This window comes from Momordica charantia (assembly GCF_013281855.1).
Source record: "Momordica charantia cultivar OHB3-1 chromosome 9 unlocalized genomic scaffold, Mcharantia_2.0 BLBB01000009.1, whole genome shotgun sequence".
Lineage (NCBI taxonomy): Eukaryota > Viridiplantae > Streptophyta > Magnoliopsida > Cucurbitales > Cucurbitaceae > Momordica > Momordica charantia.
In genome coordinates this window covers 28,756,571-28,776,310 of record NW_028275167.1, presented here as the reverse complement: position 1 = coordinate 28,776,310, position 19,740 = coordinate 28,756,571, and the positions used below count along the sequence as shown (strand labels likewise).

The 19,740-nt window shown below is 33.4% G+C and overlaps 3 protein-coding genes and 1 long non-coding RNA gene across 6 annotated transcripts; 2 read left to right on the top strand and 2 right to left on the bottom strand.

Annotated features, from left to right (window-relative positions):
- Positions 1 to 150: 150 nt before the first annotated feature.
- On the bottom strand, positions 151 to 3,420 carry LOC148209296 (uncharacterized). Its single transcript, XR_015787125.1, has 2 exons — positions 1,927 to 3,420; positions 151 to 553 (listed from the first exon to the last, which is right to left on the bottom strand). It is a non-coding gene; the product is annotated as an uncharacterized LOC148209296 (long non-coding RNA).
- A 2,813-nt stretch (positions 3,421 to 6,233) lies between these two features.
- Positions 6,234 to 9,347, top strand: LOC111018679 (bidirectional amino acid transporter 1). Of its 2 annotated transcripts, none has more exons than XM_088117766.1 (8): positions 6,234 to 6,618; positions 6,713 to 6,973; positions 7,286 to 7,304; positions 7,410 to 7,629; positions 7,716 to 7,901; positions 8,006 to 8,291; positions 8,380 to 8,509; positions 8,793 to 9,347. In XM_088117766.1, the coding sequence occupies exons 1-8, from the start codon at positions 6,527 to 6,529 to the stop codon at positions 9,138 to 9,140; spliced, it is 1,542 nt and encodes a 513-aa protein (XP_087973892.1). In that variant the 5' UTR covers positions 6,234 to 6,526; the 3' UTR covers positions 9,141 to 9,347. The 2 variants fall into 2 exon arrangements, with proteins under 2 accessions (XP_087973892.1, XP_022150570.1); XM_022294878.2 differs by having other exon boundaries at positions 6,236 to 6,618; positions 7,716 to 7,897; positions 8,002 to 8,291.
- Positions 9,348 to 10,343: 996 nt separating this feature from the next.
- LOC111018680 (uncharacterized) lies at positions 10,344 to 13,180 on the bottom strand. Of its 2 annotated transcripts, none has more exons than XM_022294879.2 (4): positions 12,985 to 13,180; positions 12,419 to 12,880; positions 12,254 to 12,330; positions 10,344 to 11,292 (listed from the first exon to the last, which is right to left on the bottom strand). In XM_022294879.2, exons 1-4 carry the CDS (start codon positions 13,064 to 13,066, stop codon positions 10,600 to 10,602), a joined length of 1,314 nt encoding a protein of 437 aa, XP_022150571.1. In that variant the 5' UTR covers positions 13,067 to 13,180; the 3' UTR covers positions 10,344 to 10,599. The 2 variants fall into 2 exon arrangements, with proteins under 2 accessions (XP_022150571.1, XP_087973893.1); XM_088117767.1 differs by having other exon boundaries at positions 12,419 to 12,896; positions 12,985 to 13,141.
- Positions 13,181 to 16,346: 3,166 nt separating this feature from the next.
- Positions 16,347 to 18,987, top strand: LOC111018613 (Ubiquitin-like superfamily protein). Its single transcript, XM_022294784.2, has 6 exons — positions 16,347 to 16,504; positions 16,614 to 16,689; positions 16,870 to 16,931; positions 17,027 to 17,166; positions 17,313 to 17,532; positions 18,588 to 18,987. Exons 1-6 carry the CDS (start codon positions 16,502 to 16,504, stop codon positions 18,753 to 18,755), a joined length of 669 nt encoding a protein of 222 aa, XP_022150476.1. The 5' UTR covers positions 16,347 to 16,501; the 3' UTR covers positions 18,756 to 18,987.
- The last annotated feature ends 753 nt before the right edge of the window (positions 18,988 to 19,740 follow it).

Here is a 19,740-nt window from a genome sequence, read left to right as displayed (position 1 = left end):
TATTTCATTCTCTATTTTTAAAAAATCAAAACATCATCTTTTTAAGACAAAAACTAAACTAGTTGATGTAATTATATATATCATTTTCTAATTTTCCAATAACTTTTATCTCCAAAATTGGATAAGCATTTTATATCCAATAAAATCAGCAATAAAAATGTGATATTACTTGCATTTATCCTTTAAAAATAGAAATACAACATAAATATATGATTTGATATTCTATCTCTCCATCAACTAAAAATAAGTTGGAAGAAAATTGAGTTTTGGGGGAAAGAGGTCTGATTTGGGTAACCAATAGCAAATAAAATGTTATTCAATAAATTAGTAGGAGGAATGAAACAAAATATAGGCACTGTCTTCCATGGAGAGAATCAAAAGTGAAGGGTTGAATATGATAAATCCACGAAAGTGGATTATACCCATAAACAACACATAAAGATCTTCCCATCTTCACAAGTTTTGATGAATTAGTTCCTCTCTCATCTCATCAACAAATAATTTCTCCACTACCAAATGTGAAGATCTCCACGTTGCGTCAGTTTTGGCGTAACTTAGAGGATTGTCATAGTCGACCAATCAAAGTCGATGTGCACCGGCAAATAGAGGATGGGGAGTTAGGGTTTATCCTTTTAAATCTATAATATAATACCAAAACTAAGCCGCATTTGACTTGTTTTATTTATAATCTATTAGATTTGTTGATATTGTTTTATTTTAGTTATTTTTTTCATTTTCATATTTAAAGTTGCATCTTTTTCTTCATATAAGATATTGTTGGACAGATTTATCAGAAATAGTTATATTTTTTCTGTGTCCAGAAGATTTCGAACTGATCATTAGATTTTTTTTTTAAAGTTGAAATACATATTGAATACAAAATTGAATTTAAGGGCATAAAATTTTAGAGAGACCTGTTAGACATCAAGTTAAATATACAAACTTTAATACAATAGTTTTGATATCAAAATATATAAACTAATAAGTATATATCAATGCATTAAAAATTATACTAAAACTAGAGATCTCTCATTGTATATAGTTGGATAAAATTTTTGGCATGCGAGCTTCTCATATATTAAGGGACCTAACTATTTATTTAATTGTTTTACGTTTTTTTTATTAAACTTTTATTGGTTGTAATGTATTTTTATTATAAAATATTACAAACGTAAATTAATTTGTTAATTATTTAATATTACTTTGCTGTTATTAATTAATATCAATAAAATTTTTAAAAATTATTCATTATTATTAAATATTAGAACAATACAAATTAATAATATTTTATATTAAATTATTGTTATTTTAATAAAAAGTAACTTTGATGTAATTTTATTTTAATTATTTATTATCTTTTAATATTAAATAAATTGTTATAATAATAAATATTTACCAGAAAAAAATAATAGTAAAATAAATTAAAAGTAATTATTATTTTAATTAAAAAAAGATAAGCACTCTTTTGTAATTAGTTAGAAAGGAGAAAAAGAGAGATACTGATGATTATTATACATCTCATTCCTATTCTTATTCTTAATTGGTTTAGTAAATAATATCAAACTATTTATCATCCTGATTCCAAAAAATTTATATTAAATAATCATTTTTTGATTGATTTTCATTTCGATTTTTTTTTTTTATATTTCGAACCTTTCAAAATGGGAATGGATTAAGATTATGAATTTAGAATGATGATATTCCATGAATATAATTCATTCCATATCGGTCCAGACCAGACCTAAACAAGATTAAGTTTGTTGATAAAGTGTAGGATTGAAACTAATATTGTGATCTAAATGACTAAAACAAACCCATAAGCAACTTTCAAATTTAAAAAGGATGAGTTAAGTGGCATGAGACGTGGGAGACAGAAAGAAAGAAAGCCCAACAAGTTGTTAATATTTTTTCTTTCCTGTAGCTTACCTATGATGCTGGGATTTTACAGAGAGGCCGGGCCTATGTGCCCTTGATGGCAAATCCATAGTGTAACCTTTAATTTTGCATTATCCTGCCTGCAAAATTAAATTTATATAAAGACGAGAGATTTAATAAATTTAGTATCAAGAATACACAAAGAAACACAAAAAAACTCAAGCTCATCAGGGTAGGTAGAACCCTGATTTTAATTGAGGATAATTAATTGCTGAACTTCACTGAAGAATTCCTGGAGGGAAAATCTAGAATCGTCAGGACCCTCTTGAAAGCTGAAGAAACCAGGAGATATTTGTATCTCTGCAGTGAAGCCAGGGAAGTGGCGACGACAAAGCTAATCAATGCGGGCAAGAAGTGAATTTCTACTAAATCAGTAAGTTGGGTGAACATATGGAGGGAGTTCAGGAAGGGAGAAACTCTGGTGATGTTCATGTAAACCATGGTGGTTAGAGGTATACTATACTAACTCAAAATCAGTCCAGTATTTATAGAGAATGCAATGATTAAAAAAAATTTTAAAAAAATAAAAACAAATTATTCTACTCCATTTTTGTGCAATATCCTGTTTTTGTTTGAACCAAACTCTTGAAAATAAGCGGCAAATTGGCCAGAGAAGGCCAGAAGCATTAAGAAACCAGTCCTCGGAACTATTCGAGCGCTTGAGAATTGGCCGATCATACTCATCCTCATCGGTGGCAACGGAAATGAGAGAATCCAATTAACGGACGGCCATTGAGAAGCGTCTTCGATAAACGGGCAGTGAGGTCAGATAAAGACGTATGGTGGTCCACAACAACGATCCGAGTCTCACCGCACACATAGCACAGAGTTTGTCGTGGGGGCGAGGGACTATATGGCCGCCGTAGCTGTACATAAGACGGAGCCGGCCAGCGTTGGTGGCTGCAGCGAGGTGTTCGTCCCAGGAATCGGTGTTAGTGATACATCGGAGAGGAGTCCACGGAGTCCGGATAATTCAGATGATGCGAGATCGCCGGCGGAACGGACTGAGCGGGCGACGGCGGAGGCGGTTCCGTCAAGGCGTGGGCGTCGGAGGATGGAGTTTAGGAGCAGAAGCTAGGGGAGAGAGAAAGAAAGAAACCCTAACTTTTGGTCTTTCTTAAATATGAGGATGGATTCGATTTATTTTATTAAATATCAGGATTTATTAAGAAAATAAAGAAGAAGAACTAGCCGTGGATTCGATTTACATTGGAATTGGGGTTTACCTTTTTGAGCAAGTAATCATAAAGTTGCCAGAATGCAAGTGCCGTTTGGTGCTGGGGGCAAATATGGAAAGGAGGTCAAGTTGTCTATTTCCCAAATTTTAATTATCTACCAATTAAAAGAGTCGGCAGTTCATTAATTATCTACCGATTAAAAGAGTGGTTGCTAAACCAAACATAGTTCAAAGTTAAGACATCTATCTCTGATCAAAAAATCATGAATTTAAACTCCTACCTCCACATGTTGTACTAAAAAAAATAATTTTACCAACCTATTTATTATAATATCATGTATAACTTGAAAACAATATAAACCAAACCTAATCCCTTTTTTTATTAAAAAAAATCAAATTTCTACGGAAAAAATTGGATTGGACAGATTCCAAGTTCTTGGGGGAAAAAACCAATCACTAATTGTGAGAAGAAAATCATATCCGGAATTTAGCGGAAACTCGTGAATGTCTCGTCTGTAAGCCGCCGTGAAATCCAACTCGCCGGCCGGGAGAAAATGTTTTCGCTTCATCTTCTTCAACCAACATGAGACGGACATCTGGATTCCCACGTTTGTTTTACGGTAATGTAAGAAACTCAGTTATTTCGAGATGTCTAGAGAGTTGATGTCCTTATGAATACGAGTTTCCAAGATTGCGTGCTGATGACATCCACTTTTTTACATTTTTGCCCTCTATTTTTTTCTCCATATGTTTTTTCATCAATTTTTTAAAATTTTTTCTAAAAAATTTGTTTATTAATTTATAATTAAAATAAATTAATATACTCATCGTGTAATAAATAACTTTATGCTATTAAGTATATTCGTACATCAGATTTACATGTAAAATAAACTACAATTAAATTATATAATATATCCATTTGTTTTTAATATTGGGAAGGAATTACATTATTAATAATATTTATTATCATAAATATATGATTGTAAAGCAACATTTTTTTATGGCGAACATACTCGTGATATTTTTCTTCCTAAAAATAAATCCAGCAAAACAAACGCGACTATCCAAATAGTCCTAGATATCTTTAATAATATTTCTACGAAACAAACGTGGTTATCTAAAGATGTCGGACATCGAACCTTCCGGGCATCTGAAATTCCGGATATCTCAAGATGCCGATCATCTACATTCCCGAAAAACAAACGACATCTTAGGGTTTATCTTTTTAAATCTCTTTAGCTATAATATACCAAAATTAAGACTCATTTGAGTTGATATTTATTTAGAATCTATTAGATTTGTTAATATATTTTCTTCATTTGATTTAGTTTTTAGAAAGAAAAAAAAAATGGAGTGGCCTCTCTATCTGGGTTACATTTTTAAAAATCTTTTTTTAGTTTTATCTAATTCTTCTCGGAAAAATTCGCTCCTGAAAATTTATGACCACAACCTCTTATTAATGATATAGTCCAATAATAAGTTAACATAAACATTAACTTTAAAATTTTGGTTAAAGAACATACTTGTTCTTATGATAACCATTTAGTATTGAACTTTATCGATCTCTGCTGTTAGGTTAAAGCGAACATAACTTAATGATAGTTTTTCAACCAAGTAATTTTGATCCCATCCCACCTATTGTATTAGAAAAAGAAAACAAAATCATCTTCCAATGGACCCATCGTGCTTCTAATAACAAGTTCCCATCATCCAACCTTCACATTTAAAAAGGATGAGGAGGTAGGTGGGATGAGACGTGAGAGAAACTGATGCAATTTAAAAAGAAAGAAAGCTGGATAATTTATTATTATTTTTATCATTATTACTATATATATATATTTTTTTTTGAGTTTCGAATGAGAAAGAAACAAAAGTCCCTTACGAATTAAAAAAGTAATACAAAATTATCTAAGACTCAAGAGCAAGACGCAAACTAATTTTTGTTTTATTTGATTATTTATTTCAACCCTTTTAATTCATGAATAGGTCCTAAATCTTGTAGGTAATTATTAATTCCGTATTAAATCTTTTAAAATCAATAAATTTCTCTTTAATATATTTAAAATTTTCAATTAAAGTTTCCTTTATCAATAGAATACTTGTGTCATTAAATTATTATTTTATTAATATATTTAAATTGACAAGTCACTTGAAAAAATAGAATTTTGTCGAAGGGTTGGTCAAATTTGATAACAAGTTTAATTTTATGTGTCAAGTAGCATCTAAGTCGTGTTTGTGTCCAAATAAATTCAAGATCGTTGGTACTTTTTAACTTGACAACGTGAACTAATTAAAAAAAAAAAAGAATTAATCATGATTCATCTATCACATATCACATTGATAGAAAAGAACCATGTAAGCTAAGTTCAAACTTTTAAGATATTTTGGGCCGTTGGGTGATGTTTCCATTTTTTATTTTTCGTTTCCAATTTTCTTAAGAAATCTAAGCATTTTACCACTAACTTTATTTTTTGTTTCTATTTTTTGGGAACATTCTCACAATTATATAAAATTTTTGGAAACAATCAAAATAAATTTCTCCTTTCTAGTTTTCATTTCCAATTTATGTTAATAAAAAAATTGTTTTATCATACTTAAATTATTGAAAATTGAAACGATGTCATACATTTTTCTTCATTAAAAATAGAAAAATAGAAACCATGGCATTACCAAATAAGCGAAAAAAATTTAAATTGTTATAAAAGAGGTGGTTTTTGGAAGTTCGAAATATCTTATTTTTCTTTCAAAATATCTTATTCTTTTTCTATCCTTTCTACCGAGGGTTATTCTCTCTATATTAATTAGTTTATTGATATGATTATCAGCGTGCACTACAAACCATGTAAAAATCCACGTCAACCCAGCAAAACACCTATTTTCGAAAAAAGTTTAAACACCTTTATTTCAATATTAATTAAGATATCCACCCTACTTGAATCTAAATTTCTTAAAATATACAATATTTAATATTATATTTAAAAGTGCCCTAAAAATAAAAAAAAATAAAAAACTCAAACAAAATCAAACAAATGGGATTCTCCAATCTCCATTTTCCTCCCAAAAAAATAATAATAATAAAAAATCAGAATGAGTAATTTACCAATCAAATCAGAATGAGTTGTGTTTGACTGTAAAGGGTAAGGCCAGAGCATGCAATCTTGGCCATGGCCGCCAATTTTCGTCCCCTCGCGCCATAAATTTAGCTTCAGAATCAGCGCTTTGTTTGACCGAACTAAAATCGGATTATTCTTCAACGGAGCGAAACAATAACGCAGTGATTTCTGCAGTGAGAAAAGTCATTTGAAATCGGACTCCAAAATTTGGGGACGGAGAAGACAGGAGGATGGGTTCTTTCCACTGAATCAACCGAGCTTCCGTCTCTCTTTTCCCTCTTCTGTATTCGATTCTGAGGCTATGGTGGCGCCAAAGGGCACTGGTTTGCTCGATACCGGCCATGCTCGTCTCAATGAGCTCGGATACAAACAAGAGCTCAAGCGCGACCTCTCGTAAGTTTCCATAACCATCTGCTTCCTCTTTTTCCTCGCGATTGTGCGGGTTTTGATTCAATCGTTGTTGATGGGTTTCCTTTTGAAATTGCAGGGTCGTTTCTAATTTTGCGTTTTCGTTTTCGATTATCTCGGTGCTCACTGGTATAACCACTCTTTACAATAACGGGCTGAATTTTGGCGGCCCCGTTTCGTTGGTTTATGGATGGTTTATTGCTGGGATTTTCACCATGTTTGTTGGGTTGTCCATGGCTGAGATCTGTTCCTCGTATCCAACTTCTGGAGGTCTCTACTATTGGAGTGCCAAGCTTGCGGGTCCAAGTTGGGCTCCTTTTGCCTCTTGGATGACTGGCTGGTAATCTTTGTTATCTTCTTTCAGCTTTTTCAGGTCATAATTTTCATCTTACTCCGATTGGATGCTCAAATTAGAATGCAATATCAGATTATCACCAGGATTTGAAAACTTTAAGTTGTCTAGTTTAGCAGAAATCTTTCTCATCGTTTACAATTGAAGAAATGTTCATGGTTGAAGTATTTGAAGCACCATCTTTTTTCCTGCTCCTATTCTGAAGTATTCTGAAACTCCAATTGCATTGTTTTCCTTGCACTTATCTATTCTGCCTTGACACCTTCTGATTTCTTGCGAATAACTTTGATCTTTGCACAGGTTTAACATTGTTGGACAGGTCTTCTACTAAGGCTCTTATACCCAAAATTCAAATTCTTATGATCAGGTTAAGCTTTTTTTTCTCTTTGATATACTCTAACTGATGGAAGTGATCTATATGCAGTGGGCTGTCACAACAAGTGTTGACTATTCACTTGCTCAGCTAATTCAAGTGATAGTTCTACTTAGCACAGGGGGTAAAAACAATGGTGGATATGAGGCATCTAAATATGTAGTGATTCTTTTCCATGGTGCAATTTTGTTAGTACATGCTATCATGAACAGCCTGCCCATTTCATGGTTGTCTTTCTTTGGACAGTTTGCTGCAGCATGGAACTTCATAGGTATATGAAGATTCCAGTTTCCCTTTCTTTGAACTTCCAGTTCACTTTCTCAAGCTTACATTTCTAACAGGATGTCACATTCTTAGGTGTTATTCTTCTTACAATTCTCGTTCCCTTGGTCGCAACGGAAAGGGCCAGTCCCAAGTTTGTTTTCACTCATTTCAATACTGATAATGGGGAAGGAATTAACAGTAGACTTTACATATTTGTTTTGGGACTTCTGATGAGTCAATATACCCTAACTGGATATGATGCTTCTGCTCATATGGCAAGTTCTCCTCTACCTCTGTTTTAGTAATTTGTCTTGTGTCTATATATATATAATGGTTAGATAACTTGCAACGAAATTTGCTTCTTCCTACAAAATTATAGACAGAGGAAACAAAGGAAGCTGATAAGAACGGACCGAGAGGAATAATTAGTTCCATTGGGATATCAATTGTTGTTGGTTGGTGTTACATACTCGGCATCACCTTCGCCGTTACCAGCATCCCAAACCTTTTGGATGAAAACAATGATGCGGGAGGTTATGCCATTGCTGAAATATTTTATCAAGCGTTCAAGAGTAGATATGGCAGTGGAGTTGGAGGAATTATTTGCTTAGGCGTGGTAGCCATTGCAATATTCTTCTGTGGAATGAGTTCAGTCACTAGTAACTCCAGGCAATTCGACTATCTTTTACTTTGTCTCTCAAATCCAAAGCATAATTTATGTGCTCTGGCTCATTCTTGGTATAATTTTTCTTCACAGGATGGCTTATGCATTCTCCAGAGATGGGGCGATGCCATTTTCGTCATTGTGGCATAAAGTGAACCAGAACGAGGTTCCCATAAATGCAGTTTGGCTCTCTGCTTTCATTTCATTTTGTATGGCGTTAACGGTATGAACATTTTCATCAAAACTACCTTCCACTTTGTATCCCTATAACTCCGTTCCTTTCACTGCATCATAATCTTAAGTTACAACACCTTCAATTACAATCATGCCTAACAGTTTCCAGTAAATTTTATTCTGAGCTTGATGGATACTACACTCAATTGGCAGACACATTATAAAAATCAAAATTTTCATTTAGACTTGTCTGAAGTGTTATTGCCTATAGAAAACAAACAATGCCGTTCATATTCAGGAGGATGTATTTACTTCTTGTAACTTTTTTGCAGTCTCTTGGAAGCACAGTGGCATTTAATGCTATGGTCTCTATAGCAACAATTGGTCTGTACATTGCATATGCCTTGCCCATATTTTTTAGGGTGACTTTGGCAAAGAGGTCCTTTGTGCCGGGACCTTTCAACTTGGGCCGCTATGGAATCTTCGTCGGTTGGGTGGCAGTTCTTTGGGTGGCGACGATTTCGATCCTCTTTTCGTTGCCTGTCGAGTACCCTGTCACTAACGAGACTCTCAACTACACTCCTGTTGCAGTTGGCTGCTTGTTGATTGTTACCGTTTCTGTCTGGGTCGTGAGGGCTCGGCATTGGTTCAAAGGGCCTGTAACCAACATACAAAGCTGAAGCTAACAGTGTTCTCTTCTTGCAAATAAACAACAGTGTAAGATAGTTTTTAGTTTATCATTGTTGTTCTGTTTTCCAGTTACACTTTTGCATCTAGCGCTTATGGATGCTGCATATGTTCAAGAATTATAGAATAGAACATATGGAACATCAAATAGGCATTGTAAAAAAGTAGCTTCATAAATCGAATGTAGTTCATTGCTGCTATGGGATGTGATACATATTCGAACTTCTAATCATCAATTTTTAAAAAATATTGTAGTTTTAGAAGAATATGTTACTTTTAAAATTTATATTTACAGGTATTTGTCCTTCAATAAGACTAAATACATCATGAAAATACTCAACCTATCACCTCAAACGAAAAGGAAAGGTCGAAACTTGAACCTCGAACGTAAAGAAGGAATACACCTAAATTTTTTTTTTGGTAAATTAGAAGGGTTGTGTATAATATCTCTTACTACCTGTATCAACAACAAAAGTAGGCGTCCACTTCTCTTTAAGGGATTGTTCAAGAATATCCACGTGACCTCCTTTGGGTTGGTTCTTCGCCACTTGGGGCTATAGTATGTTCCAAGAGTTGGATTTTACCCATTAAAGCAATACATGAGTGGAGTTCAAAACGTGATGAGATAGTTAGGTTCATATTTAGTGTGAGCGTTAGAGCATTGAGAGGACCTTCCCCAATCAAAGCTTGACTAATAAGTCAAGGCGCTCCCCGTCTCTAACCTAGGTTCACAACTCTAAGCTTGAGATTATCCGTTTTTTGCAATAGATCATGTGGGAAAAGTGTAACTAAATTTGTATTGTTAAAAAATACGTTTTTCTTGATAGGTGCGATCCACTTAAATAGTCTACTCATGGAATTCTTGTGGTATAGTAGTAGTGTGGTAGTTTAGTAAACCAACCTTTTCGTACATTTACTAGTGTAATAACTACCACGAAACAGGGGAAAGAAAATTGGACATGAGTTCACATGTGACTAAGATACGTTCCACTTGGCTTAATGAACTATTTTTTTGAAGTAATGAGTATTAAGAACCTCTCATGCTTATTCGAGCGTAATTTAACTGGTTAAGATATTAGTTTGAAGCTTCACTTAAAATTTGTTTCTAAAAAGACAACCAAATAGGTAGACATTTTGATAAAGTGAAAGGCTGCAAGGCTGCAGACAAAGAGAAAGAAATTTGCTAATAGCATGGCTGAAAAGTTTGCATTGAATAGAATTTGGAACTGAAACATGGAGTGGTTTGATATCATTTAACATGAATCTGCAAACTCATTTCCCTTTATAGTTTCTTGCAAACAGAAAAATATCAGAACTCTTTTGAACTTAGCAGCTAAAAATTTCAACATTGGTAGCAAAGAAAAGTTCATTACCTCCGAATCCACCCAAACCATGATGTTGCGGATGAGTCTTTGGTTCAAAACTTGGTATCTGTATTCATTTTTATTCTAGTTATGCATTTAGCCACTGAGAATATTGATCAATGTCGAACGAGTTCACCTCGCCATCAAAACAGCAATATACCATCGGATCTTCTGCGGTATTGTTCAGCAGATCATCAAGCTCCTTCAGGTAAACATTCTGATTCAAAGAATCCAAAGTTGCACGATGTGTTCCCGACGTGATATTGTCAACATCCAAACAGCCAGCCAAGTTTCGAGCAAATTCCAACTCTTGAACTGCATCAGCTGAAAGGAAGGGACAATAATCTACATCTGCACTGAAATATTGTAAGTTGGATTGAGATGTCTGAACAAAACTCTCTGAACTCTCATTCATACAAAGCTCATCGCCAAATATACGGTTGTCTGCGACAAGGTTCATTCCTTTGAAACCTCCATAAGTTTCAGGTTGAAGGTCGTTGGACCGAGTTGTTCCATATGAATTTGAGTTGCTCTGGTCCATCATTCTGAGATGACAATGATCAACATTTTGAAAAGGAAGTTGAGGACCATTCAAGCAACTGGAGAGGACTTGAAATTGTCTCTGGTTGTCTGTAAGGTCAGGGCTGTAATTTGGTTGGCCTAATATGTTTGTTATGCTATTTTGCTTTACAGGTAACTGTTGAAGTTGGACTCTGCTGAGTGGGGTGGATGCATCACTTTCTGTTATCTTATTTAAATGCTTTACTTGAGATTTGAATTTCTGAAAATGAGAAGCAAGTGAATATCAAAACTCAAAAAGTTTGCACTAAATTACAATGAACATGCCATATAAAAGATATTGTTATTAAGAAAACTCCATTAATATATATATATTAAACAACATGCTTGTTACATAGGTTTAATACACAATTTTTGTTAAAATAACAGTAAACTCAACATCTTTGTTGTATGTATATATATATATATATATTTGCTGAATGGGTAAATTCAACATGCTTCTAGAAGATGGTGAAGAAAATTAGGAAATAACATATATATAAGTAAAATATTATATATTCAGCCTATTAAATATAAATACAAATAGATGTATAAAAAAAATATAAAAAATATGTATTTTAAAATATTCTAAAAATAAAATAGTTCTAAATCTTTTTAAAGAACTATGATAGTTAGGGATGAGATTGCAAGTTAACTAGCAAACTAGTGACACAAACTATTATTATTTTGGTTTAAATACTATTTGGATCTTTATACTTATCGTTTTTATTCGTCTTAATTTTTATATTTTCAAAACGTCTATTTTGGTCATGTGCTTTTAAACGTGACTATTTTAGTTATTTATTTTCTATCTTTTTCTGATTACAATTTCAACGCGATACTACATTCAATAAATTTTTAGGAATGTAGCCATAATTTTGTATTAAAAGGTTTTAATGATAAATTTATGTTAAATGTTTGTATACATACACTAAGATGACCACTTTTTATCAAAAATCAAAATAAATGTTTTTTTATGTAAATAGATTAAAATGAACAAAAAAATTATTGTAAAAAAACAAAAATTAAAATATAACCATCGAAAGGAATATTTCATAAAAAGAATAAAATAGTATTTAAAGCCAATAATACTTAAAACTTCACCACTACTGAAAAATTACTTATTTTAAAAATCGCGCTATCACCCCCACGACGATGATTTAGAAGAGGGTATTAGAAGCAACCTGGAGGTGGCTTGCAACTTGGCGAAGCGTCAAACTTGGCTCATTCATCATCTTTAGGATAATTTTAGGGCTCGATTCTGAAATCAAAATCATCATAGAACAAAATCAGTAACCAATTTCATCAAACTCAATACAAAAAGATGATGAAATAGATGATCAATTTACTTTTGTTCCCAAGTTTGCTCAATGCTTCTGTGAACTTCCGATGCAATTTCGAATTCCAAACAATCCGCGATCTCTTGTTCGTGCACTCGTTTCTGTTCTTCTTCTCTTCCGCATTCATCTTCGTCGTTTCCAGGTAATCAAATACAGTTCCAGATACCTTCAATCTCGCTTCTCTCTCTCCAAAATTCTCACCATAATTTTCCTTTCCTTCTTCTTCAATCGCATTCCACTCTACTCCTCTCGCAACGTTCACGACTCGGCCACACATTCCGCCAATCTCAGATTTTTTCCCCTGATTCGCATTTTCTCCCAAATTGTTTGCCCTAGGGTTTCTGATTTTCCTGTACACGAGCTGCCAAACAAGTTCGATGTCCTCCATGGAAATCGGCTTCTCGAGGAAGTGAAAGCCAGATTCGGCAATGGATTTTCCGGCCGCCTTCATATTCATCTCCGTCGACATCACTGCTCGAGTCGGAATCTTCAGAACAATTATCGATGAAGGCATAGCTTAAGAAAGAAAGATCCAGAAAGAGAAAAAGAAAAACAGAGGAATTCTGTAAGCTTACAGACGACGGGAACGCCGGTTTGATGAAGAACTGAGAGGGCGGCGCTGAAGTCTGATACGGCGGCGACGGCGGCGTTCGCCATTACAAGGTTGAATGGCTCATCTTTTTCTTCCAAAATCAATGCTAAAGCTGCATCTGCATCTTCAGTGGTCGTAACTGGGAAGAACAGAGGTAACGGTTTAATTTAATTCTTTTTGTTGTTTTCAATGTAATTCTTCGAAATAAAAGTTTGAAAAATATTGATAAAGACAATACATAATCAATTAACCTTAAATGGATTTAACTTACAATCATATTTTAGAGACACTATTTTAAGGACAAATCATATCATATCATATATGGAAAAAGCAAAATTCAATCTCCAAATACACACATATATATATCTTGATCTCCTTTCCTTGTGCATGCATCCATTATGTTCTTAAAATTAAGTGCTAACACATCTTTCCTCCGTTTTTTGTTTTTTCACTTTTTAAAAATTTAACCAATTTCCAAAAGATGAATTTTTTTCCTTCGAAGCTATTGTTTTCCGGGACTAATTTGATAATGCTCTTTTTTGTTTCTTAATTTCAGTTTCTTCTTTCTTATTTTCATTTTTTTATTTTTCGTTCTCTTCTTTTAATCAAGAAAAACATAATGAATTTAAAAAAAATAATAAAATAATGTTTTTATCAATGTTTTTGAAAAAATTAGAAATGAGAAAGAAATTTGATTTTGTTGTTTTTAAAATTTCAACACATTTTTTAAACCTTTCTTAAAAATGAAAAATGAGAAACATGAACTTTTATGAAACGCTTATATTTCTAAGAAAATTGGAAACAAAAAAACAAAAAACGAGAACATTTTCAAACCATGGATTACAAGTTTACAACACATAAAAATGTAAGTAACCTATAATGGTAAAGCCATAATTTTTCTTTGAATTTGAAAATTTTACATTATTCTAACTTTATAAATTTATATAACCTTTGATTAAAACAAGAGAACGAAAAATAAAAAATTGAAAATAAGAAAGAAGAAACTGAAATTAAGAAACAAAAAAGAGCATTATCAAATTAGTCCCGGAAGAAAAAGATTCATCTTTTGGAAATTGGTTAAATTTTTAAAAAGTGAAAAAAAAAACAGTCGAAAGATGTGTTAGCACTTAATTTTAAGAACATAATGCATGCATGCACAAGGAAAAGAGATCAAGATATATATATGTGTGTATTTAGAGATTGAATTTTGCTTTTTCCATATAGGATAGGATATGATATGATATGATTTGTCCATAAAATAGTGTCTCTGAAATACGATTGTAAGTTAAATCCATTTAAGGTTAATTGATTATGTATTGTCTTTATCAATATTTTTCAAACTTTTATTTCGAAGAATTAATATTAAGATTTAAGAAATGGTAACTAAGAATAAAATTGGACAAACCAATGAATATAAGAATGGGAAACCAAGAAAGAAAAATGAAAACATTATATAATGAAAAAGAAAAAGAAATGAAAGAGAATATTAATGAACAAATATGGTGTTATTATATCATAAGAATACCTTTGAATGAGCAATTTTGAAGCATTGATGCAATTGATTTGAGAGAGTGTTTGTCATGATCTACCACAAGAACATGAAGCCCTTCTGCAAAACTTGGAACATTATTTCTCCTAATTCCTAATTCCATTTTCTTTTTTTCTTTTTTCCTTTCACAAAGACTCATCAAATAAAAAGGGGGTTAATGAGTGCATATATATAAGGGAGATCAATTAATTAGATTGGAATTAATTATTATCTTAAATGGAAAGCTTTGCAACACAACTCATTTAACCCATCAACAAACTTTGACTTCACTCCCCAAATAATTTAGATTCAAACTTTAAAATTACCATCATATTCAATTCATTGCAATATATGTATTTAAAACTTTGGTCAAATTTACCATAATGGGAATTTGGGGATGAAACAACCCAAAAAGATGATCTAAAAATGCAAGTACTCATTATTATTGTGGCATTTAAATATGATTTATGAAGCGTCGTGTAGGAACAAACAAGACGTTTGAACCTTTTTTATATGCCCTTTTGGCCTGTTTCTTTTCGTGTATGCAATTGCGAATTTTAAAAGAAGCTTGGCCTTCTAGTTTTATTTTTATATATAATTGGCTAAGTAAAAGATAATATTTGGTCATAGAACTTTTTAAAGTTGTGTCAATTTAATATGTACCTAATAAATAACTTTCAAGATGTACTTTTAAAATTTTCTTATAAGTCTCTAACTTTCAATTTCGTGTCTAATACTAGGTCGTTGTGCTTACGTGATACACCAACAACGATATGTAAAGATGATACGGTGAGTTAATTTTGGAGAAGATTAAATGAAGTAGATGTCACTTGGGCTACAGATTGAAGGGTTCCACTCGTAATAGAAGTCATCAGTCAAATGATAATTAGAAAGCCAAAGAAGCATGATTGTTTGATGGAGACCAAATTCTACCGACACATCTGCAGATTTGTTGAAATCACTACCAGGATGGTTGAAAAAATTAAGGCTAGTTGCTTGATGTTGAAAATCCCAATTGGATTCATCTCTAACGGTTGAAATTTCACTTCCAAAAGCCTAATTTTAGTGAGGAACTGATTCGACAGAGAATAAGTCCATACATTTGATGGTATAAATATTAAACTAATAAATGTTAAAACTACATAAAACTGAAAGTTGGAGAGTGTATTATAACCTTCTTAAATTAAACTAAATAGATTACACTGCCCTAGTAAAATTTTATAAAATATATATACTAAATTAACAACTTTTGAGATGAGGCTAAATTTATAATTTACCCAAAAAAAGTATAATTTTTGAAGGTAAATAACTACTAATCATATACATGTTTCTCTTTAATACAATAACATCTACGGTGAAGATTCAAACATAAAATTTTACATCGGAGATACATTCTCTTAACCAGTTGAACTATGTTGAGATTGGTTAATTCTATATATTTACAAGGTAATTAAATTATATTTTTATAATTGGATTCATAAATGCTGATTTTATATATATATATATATATATATATATAAAGAGATAACAACTCAACACAAACTAAGTTCCGAATTAACTGTAGTTTGTAACAAGGGAAATTAAGCGCTCCAGATGCTGACTGTATGCTGACTGTATGTGTTATTTATATTTTATAGATTTTGAATTATATTTTTAACAAATTGCCTTGTAAATATATGCACGTTAATATACTAATAAAGCTCCCAAAATTATTATGTACAGAAAAGCCCTAGAATTGTCAGCAATCGGATCCAGAAGTTCGGGTCGCCCAAATGCAATTAGAGTTGACCCGGACCCGCCAAATCAATTTGGATATATAGCCAACCGACCCATTGTCGGAAACCGAGACCCGAGAAGGCCGCGCAGTCGCTAGTAGACGATTCGACGGCGAACGGACGACCAGTTTGAATTTTACGGCGCGGTATTTTGAAGATTATTCGAAGAAGGAGAGTGGATCTTGAGGTCTTTGACAATGGCGAGTCTCTTTCTCTCTTTGATTTGATGGGCACGGGATTCTTTTCTGTCATTTACTCATTGTTTCTCTCTTTCACTTCTCGATTCTTACTTTCAGTTCTTGTTTTCAGGCGGATTCCGCTGAAGAATTTGAGCCCTTGTTCGATTACAGCCGCGTTCAGCCTCGCACGGTTGTTTGTCTCGACGGTAGTGATTCTCAAGCGTGGATGATTTTGGAACCTTTTATTTCATCATGTTCTGAGTATTTATAATTGTCGCTTGAACATGAAATGTCGAAATTGAGTTTCTTTTTGCTCGCGGTTTTCGAAACCGGGTGGTTGGTAATTTTGTGTTTTTCTTTTCTTCTGTTTGGTCTCGAAATCTTAGACGAGGATTCAGACACGTCTCCAGCACCTTTTTCCAAGCGAGCTAAGATTTCAAATCCGGCGGTATAATTCCCTTCTGTTTACATAAGATTGAATTTCGTTGGAACAGTCCAATAATGCTAGTTTTATATGATTCTTTTATTTCAATGAATATTTAGGACACGAGTTCGGTGAATGGTAACCCAAAGGACAAACAAGTTGTGGAAATTGAAGATGAAGATTGGCTACCTCCTCCTCCGAAGGTATCTGTTGATGCAAAAGATATGTGTGGCGAAGATTCCACATTGAAGGCGTTAAGGTATTCCAACTTAGTGGTATGCATCTATTGCTTGTTCAATCCATTTATATCTCTACATGGAACCTTATTCCTCAGTGCATAAGCTGCTATGGCATGTCTCTTATGCCATTTTGCCTACGCATATCATGTGTAATCTGAACTGATAGGTTAAAGAAGCAAGAGTTGGCCTCAGTTGCACTATCAGCTGAAAACTTGTTGCGAGCCGTGGAGGAGTCTGCAAAAGTGGATGTTGGAAACACGGCCCCGGCTTCCGTGGATCTTGATTTAGATGACCAAACTCCAGTTGCTTCTAAAGAAAGACCCAAGATTGTTATTTCTGTACAAGACAATGGCAAGGAAGAGCCCAAACAGTATCGCCTGTTTATGGTATGTTTATGTGCATGACTGCATGTTATCCACAACTAAGACTTCGCCTTCCTCAAGTGCAACCATCCTGTTCTGTGAATGTATCTTATGATTTACAATCACTGGTTTTGATGTACGTGCACAATAGCCTTTAATTTTCTCAATGATCTTGCATTGGTAGGCACGTTTAGAATCATCTATAGGGAAATGAATGAATTTGGTGAAGTTGAGTTGAAAAAGAAGAGTGGGGAAAGGAAATAGTAGAGACTCTGGTTGATCTCTTAATATACGTATCATGATTTTTTCCTTAGATTAAGTCATACTATCATGATTCATATCATACATTAGCAGTCTTAGGGGCAGCTTAGTTGGCAAGGGTTTGGGTCTTTTGGTCATCCTAGCTTAGAGGTCTCAGGTTTGAATTTTTTGATGAGCTTAATGCCAAAAAAACTCTTGATGTCCCCTTGGGTATAGGGTAGCATAGCTCCGACTCTCAGCTATAAAAAAAATATATATTATACATCAGCAAAGCTTGAAATAATGATAAAATGTAAGACGTAAGTAAGTTATGAAGAACTCACGTAAGTACGCTAGGAAGAACTGGAAATTCATTCTTTCAATTAATTGTTAAATGGCAGACTAAACTTGAAGGCCATTGGTTACTTTCACATTGTCAATGGTGATTAGCCACATGTACCCTTTAATTGATTGTTTTGATTTTCTTGTCTTTCCCTTCCACATTATGATTGCCTTTACTTCTCTACTGTTATGTGGCGATCATTAGATTTGTACCCAAGATGTTATATATTACTTTTGTTACATTACTGTTCCTTGTACAGTTTCTGCAATTTTGAATTTGATTTCGTTTTAAATTATGGTATTTCCTACGATTCATCCACATTTATAATATAATGAAAGTAGTTTAGGTCTCCAATGGTGGTGGTACTTAGGAAGCTATGTGATTGAAGTACCAATGGTTATGTTGGATCAGTGTCACTCTTCTCTTATCTCAACATTTTTTTTCTTCCATCACTCCCGAACATACTCTAACATGGTTTTAAATCCTAATGTTATAGGATGAGAAGCTGGGGCGGCTTTTCAAATTGTATGCAGAAATACTCAAACTCGACCCTCAGAGTTTGGTTTTCACTTTTGATGGGGATAAAATCAGCCCAGAAGATACCCCAGCTGGCCTTGGCATGGAAGACGACGATATGATCGAAGTGAACGTCAAGCCGAGTTGAGTAAGGTGTGTTTTGAGTGCACATTTTGTGAATTAATTCACCAGTTTTGGGACAGGAGACACACTTAGGGAAGGGCCGAAAGGAGGCCTACTTCATACGTTTGTGCCATAAGGTGAACAAATCGCTTATGGAAGGCCATCAGGTTTCCTTTGGCTTTGTCTGCTAGATTTGCTTGGTAACCGCATTGTTATCAAATGGAAGAATAAAGAGAATACATCAAATTGATTTGTAATGTTTTCAAGTTTCTTTTTTCTTATTTTTTGATTGTTTTCTAGGCCTATTTCAAGTCCTAATTGCTAGTTTTTAATTCAATTTAAGAATACTCCAGTTCTAGCAAATCATTTTGAAAACTTTTATCTACTTGGAAATTGGAAAAATAATATTAAATATCAACCTTTGTCAAACGATAAATTTTTAATTAGTACTTTGATTATCCCCACAACATAATGGTTGTAAGTTTGTACGTGGAGATCCGATTCTAATGTACAACATTAAATCAACTAACAAATAAAGATGCGATTGCCTCGTTTATTTATTGGACTCTCTGAACCCAACCAAAAGGGTTCCTTCTTTTCGATAATATTAAAAACAAAACAAAAAATTGACCCACTTACTAGTAGTATCTCAGGGGTTTAAATACCATGGTTGGTGTACTTTTAAAAGCAGTCTATGCCTGTGTTCGAATTTGATCACCTCGAGAGCATGCGTGGAGTAGATGAGATTGAGCTATTCGAGTGAGGTATGCGAAAGAGGACTTGCATACAGTGAACAAACACTTTGACGTTCTAAGTAAGAATACGACATATAACTCTCAGAACAAGGAATCATAATTGTATATGTGCGTATGGAAATGAGTTTTTGTTTATAGGTAGAAGGTGGTGAGTCCCACATCTCTGGTCGATGTGTGAGACTCCTCGACGTCGACATTCTCAAGGCCATCAATGCCATTTGTGCTATTTAGAATCACTCTAAGCTCGCCCACTGC

What these genes read in the sequence shown, in the direction of transcription:
- LOC111018679 (XM_088117766.1), top strand. Translation starts at nt 6,527, where the DNA reads ATGGTGGCGCCAAAGGGCACTGGTTTGCTCGATACCGGCCATGCTCGT. An exon ending in TGCAGCATGGAACTTCATAG is followed by an intron (nt 7,630 to 7,715) that starts GTATATGAAGAT and finishes TCACATTCTTAG; the next exon opens with GTGTTATTCTTCTTACAATT. An exon ending in CATTTTGTATGGCGTTAACG is followed by an intron (nt 8,510 to 8,792) that starts GTATGAACATTT and finishes ACTTTTTTGCAG; the next exon opens with TCTCTTGGAAGCACAGTGGC.
- LOC111018680 (XM_022294879.2), bottom strand. Translation starts at nt 13,066, where the DNA reads ATGGCGAACGCCGCCGTCGCCGCCGTATCAGACTTCAGCGCCGCCCTC. An exon ending in GAGCAAACTTGGGAACAAAA is followed by an intron (nt 12,331 to 12,418) that starts GTAAATTGATCA and finishes TTTTGATTTCAG; the next exon opens with AATCGAGCCCTAAAATTATC. An exon ending in AAGTTGCAAGCCACCTCCAG is followed by an intron (nt 11,293 to 12,253) that starts GTTGCTTCTAAT and finishes TCTCATTTTCAG; the next exon opens with AAATTCAAATCTCAAGTAAA.
- LOC111018613 (XM_022294784.2), top strand. An exon ending in CACGGTTGTTTGTCTCGACG is followed by an intron (nt 16,690 to 16,869) that starts GTAGTGATTCTC and finishes TCGAAATCTTAG; the next exon opens with ACGAGGATTCAGACACGTCT. An exon ending in AACAGTATCGCCTGTTTATG is followed by an intron (nt 17,533 to 18,587) that starts GTATGTTTATGT and finishes CTAATGTTATAG; the next exon opens with GATGAGAAGCTGGGGCGGCT.